The following is a 4,455-nucleotide window of genomic DNA, read 5'->3' as shown; positions in this document are numbered from 1 at the left end:
TGATCTTCCTCACTTTTCCTGATTCTATAAATAGTATGACCCCATTCCTGAGTATAATATGCATATAGATCTATGCAGACAAAAATAACTTTAAAATATGCACACAACTCTAGTTTCTGGGAAGTGGAATTATAAAGAATTTTCACCTTTTTAATTAGAAAATTAATACAAAGAAACATGCGTCACTTAGTTTGAAAAGCCAACAATATAATATAAAGTTAAATATGGAAGGAACTCCTCACTCCATCCCTCCAAGCTCACTTCAGAAGGCAACGACACACACATAAACACACACACCAAACGAGCACAAATATAAAACACATATTTTCTTTACAACTGGGATTATCCTATATGCATTGTTCTGCAACTTGCTTTTATCACCTAACAATATATCACAGACAGTAGTGTCAGAGTGATAACATAGTTTAGCGAAGAATAGCTTTCGCTCTGCCATCAGATTCCTGAATTCAAATCCCAGCTCTGCCACTGACTAACTGTAGGATCTGGTAAGTTACTTAACTTGGCTAAATTCTATTTTTTTAATCTGTAAAATAGGGATAATATAGGTGCCCATGTCTTACAGTTTGGAGAAAATAAAATGATAAAAGAAACTCAAAGCACTTAGCTCAGCGTGTGACATATATTGAGTGTTAATAAATATTGGCTAACATTAGCCATCTTACTTCTTTAGAGACTGATGATACTGAGTCACGAGAATGCACTACAAATTGTTTTAATAATTCACCTATTTGTGGATATATAGGTTTTTTGCTCTGTGGGTTGTGTTGTTTGGCTGGTTGGTTTTGTTTGGTATTATAAGCAATGCTATAATGATAATGTGTGTACATATCTTTGTGCTATGCATATATGACTATTTTTAAAGGATATATTTCTATAAGTGGAATTATAGGGTCATGAGATGTAGATTTTCAATTCTGATAGAGACTACCAAAAGCCCTACACTGACTACCCTCTCACTACTACTAATTGTGAGGATCTCTTCCCTTTTGGATATTTCAAAACCATTTTCTTGATAATCTCATGGGTGAAAATTGTATTTCAGTCTAATTTATATTTTCTGATTACCAATGAGGTTGAACATTTTCTCGTAAGTTTTCTTTGGTAAATATGATTCAGACATTTTCTTTGAGTGAATAGTTTATATTTTAACTTTGCTTATGGTCTCTTTTAACATAATTTTCAAATTTTCAGCTATAGAATTTAGTCATTCTTGCCTCTACATTTTATTTCTTTCTTGAAATGGCGTCTCCTTCTTCAGAGAATTAAAATATGTTCCTTTATTTTTGGCTAATACTTATAAAATTGTGTGGATTTTTTACTTTTAGAATCTTCATTTTATGGGTTTTATTTCTCTGTGTGGGTTGGACAGAAATCTAGCCTTATTTTCCAAATATTCAGCAAATTGACATAAATATCACATTTATAGTCCATTCTTTCTCCATTGCTATAAAATAAATCTTTATTATATATTAAGTTCCATATAGATTAAGATCTATATACATGTACAAATACAAGTATATAGAATTCTTTATGTTGGTCCATTCATGTGTTTTTTTCTGTGTGTACCATTATCTTACTGTTTCTCATTACTACATGCTCTGATTGTGGGTTACAAAAGTTCTCTATCATTATTCTAATTTTTTCAAATTATCCTGGCTTTCCTTAGACATTTTCTCCTCTAGATTATGGTTAGAATGACCTTCTCAAATGTCCGATTAAAAATTCCCTTGGAGCGTTATTTAGGTGCATTGAATTTTATTAATTTGAGAGGAATTGACTTTTTTCCAGCTCCATTGAGACATAATTGACATATAACATTGTCCAATATTCCTGTAATATTTAAATATCTAGAGTGAGGACTTCACAGTTTTTTAATCAAAAAAATAACATAGTTAAAGAATTGATCTCAGTAACATAGGCTCTTCCTAGTAATACTCCTATTTTGAGTGGCACCCCTGAACCTAAAACGTATAATTTAAGTTTCAGATCACGTTAGCCAAACATAAGTGCTCAAATAAATATTAAATACATTTTGTTTTGAAGACTTAATGAAGTCTCATCTGAATTTTGTGGGTACCAACACCTGTTCAATAAATCTGTTGCTCCCTTTTGTTCTATGCCCACTACCACCACCACCACCTCTGCACCTGTGAGTAGGAGAGAACCTCATTCATTGGGACCCCTTGTATGAAAGCATCCTGATTCAAGGTGGGACCCAGCAGCATCTTCCCCTGGAAGAGGGGAAAAAGGAAGCTAAGGATTTAGTCAAGAAACAACTGAAGAAGAATCTTTAGAAAGAAAATTGAGAAGAACTGAGACAAATCGGGCTACATAGAAGTTCCTAAGAATATGTGGGGAAACTTGAGTTTCTCATTTAGGAATCAGCTTGAAATTTTTTAACTTTTAGTAGTTAGATATTACCCCCTATTTCTCTGTACACTCACACACGACATAACGACGTTTTGGTCAAATACAGACCACTTATATGTAGGTGGTCACATATGATTAGTACCATATAGTCTAGGTATGTAGTAGGCTATACAAATTACGTTTGGGTAAGTACACCCTATGTTGTTCACACAATTACACAATGGCCCAATGATGCATTTGTCAGAACCTGTCCTCATCGTTAAGCGATGTATAACAGTATTTGTTAAAGTAAATATTTCTCATTCTAAAAAATAGCAGTGTTTTTATTTAATATTTTATAGGCTGGAGGTTAGAGAAGAAGCTGTCTTGATGAAATTACCTTCATAGCTCTCCCACTGCTTTTCCAAATCCTGTCCAGGAAGTCAGAGACATGGAGATAAAAAACTACAGCAGCAGCACATCAGAATTTATCCTCCTGGGCATCTCTTCCAACCCTCAGCTACAGAAACCACTTTTTGCCATCTTCCTCATCATGTACCTGGTCACCATGATGGGGAACATACTCATCAACCTGGCCATTTACTCTGACTCCCGGCTCCATACACCTATGTACTTTTTTCTCAGCAACCTGTCCTTCATGGATATCTGCTTCACAACAGTCATTGTGCCCAAGATGCTGGTGAATTTGCTATCACAAACAAAGTCTATCTCCTACGTGGGCTGCCTGGTCCAGATGTACTTCTTCCTAGCTTTTGGGAACACTGACAGTTACCTGCTGGCCTCCATGGCCATAGACCGCCTGGTAGCCATCTGCAACCCCTTCCATTACGATGTGGTTATGAACCCATGGCGTTGCCTCCTCATGTTGATGGGTTCTTGCACCATCTCCCACCTGCACTCCATTTTTTATGTGCTACTCATGTCCCGCCTGTCTTTCTGTGCCTCCCATGTCATTAAACACTTTTTTTGTGATACTCAGCCTGTGTTAAAGCTATCATGCTCTGACACTTCCTCCAACCAGATGGTGGTCATGACGGAGACCCTGGCTGTCATTGTGACCCCCTTCCTATGCATCCTCTTCTCCTACCTGAGAATCATCATTACTGTGCTCAGAATCCCATCTGCAGCCGGGAAGTGGAAGGCCTTCTCCACCTGTGGCTCCCACCTCACCATAGTGGTCTTGTTCTATGGGAGTATCATCTATGTCTATTTTAGGCCCCTATCCATGTACTCAGTGGTGAAGGACCGGGTTGCCACACTCATGTACACAGTAGTGACACCCATGCTGAACCCTTTCATCTACAGCCTGAGGAACAAAGATATGAAGATGGGTATGAGAAAATTAAGGTTCAGAATTCACTTGTAGAAAGAATAACAATGTAGAATGTTATAATTAAGAGATGACCTAAAAGATGATTAGGTAACCTTCCTTCCTACCCATTTTTCACATGGCACCTAAAGAGGTCTTGAGAGATGGTGTTGAATAGCAAAAAGAGCATTGACCCAGAAGCTAGAATAGTTGGTTTCTGTGAATGACATTGACCAAATATATGTTCAATTCCAGGCTGGGTATTGCTAGGATTCCAGATTTCTGGAAAACAGTTTCTGCCACCTGGAGTGGAATAAAGCTATTTGCAAATAACTCTTCTACAAGCCTGACATTGGCTAGTACTCAAGTAATTATAAAGCCCTATTGCTTTTTAAAATAAGACATTACATGGATTTTACAGGGAATTGGGGAAGATTCTTTGAGGAATGACCTAACATTTTCCTTAAAGAGGGACTGATTTTGAAAGACAAAGTTCAATAAATGAGAGAATGGGCAGAGCATTTCAAATAGTGGAAACCACCAATGCAGGTAGAGGCAATAAACATTGGAATGTGTTGGAGAAACAATGAAAAGTCCTCTGAGGCTTGGTCTATTTTAGAGCAGGGAGAATAAGGCTGGACAGATAGAAGAATTTACAAAGATGATTTACACCCCCCCTCCAACACCAAAGTGGCCTCACAAGGTGAATTCTCAATACTTGACTTTTTCCCTTCTCTTTTAAATCTTCCTTTCCC

The 4,455-nt window shown here is 37.0% G+C and overlaps 1 protein-coding gene across 1 annotated transcript; it reads left to right on the top strand.

The window, feature by feature from the left end:
• Window positions 1-2,806: 2,806 nt before the first annotated feature.
• On the top strand, window positions 2,807-3,757 carry LOC101400059 (olfactory receptor 1L4). Its single transcript, XM_004423760.2, has one exon. The coding sequence runs from the start codon at window positions 2,822-2,824 to the stop codon at window positions 3,755-3,757; it is 936 nt and encodes a 311-aa protein (XP_004423817.1). The 5' UTR covers window positions 2,807-2,821.
• The last annotated feature ends 698 nt before the right edge of the window (window positions 3,758-4,455 follow it).

Source organism: Ceratotherium simum, chromosome 29 (genome assembly GCF_057802395.1).
Source record: "Ceratotherium simum simum isolate JZ-2026a chromosome 29, ASM5780239v1, whole genome shotgun sequence".
NCBI lineage: Eukaryota > Metazoa > Chordata > Mammalia > Perissodactyla > Rhinocerotidae > Ceratotherium > Ceratotherium simum.
This window is presented reverse-complemented; position numbering and strand designations above follow the sequence as displayed.

Coding starts and splice junctions, on each gene's coding strand:
- LOC101400059 (XM_004423760.2), top strand. CDS start 2,822: ATGGAGATAAAAAACTACAGCAGCAGCACATCAGAATTTATCCTCCTG.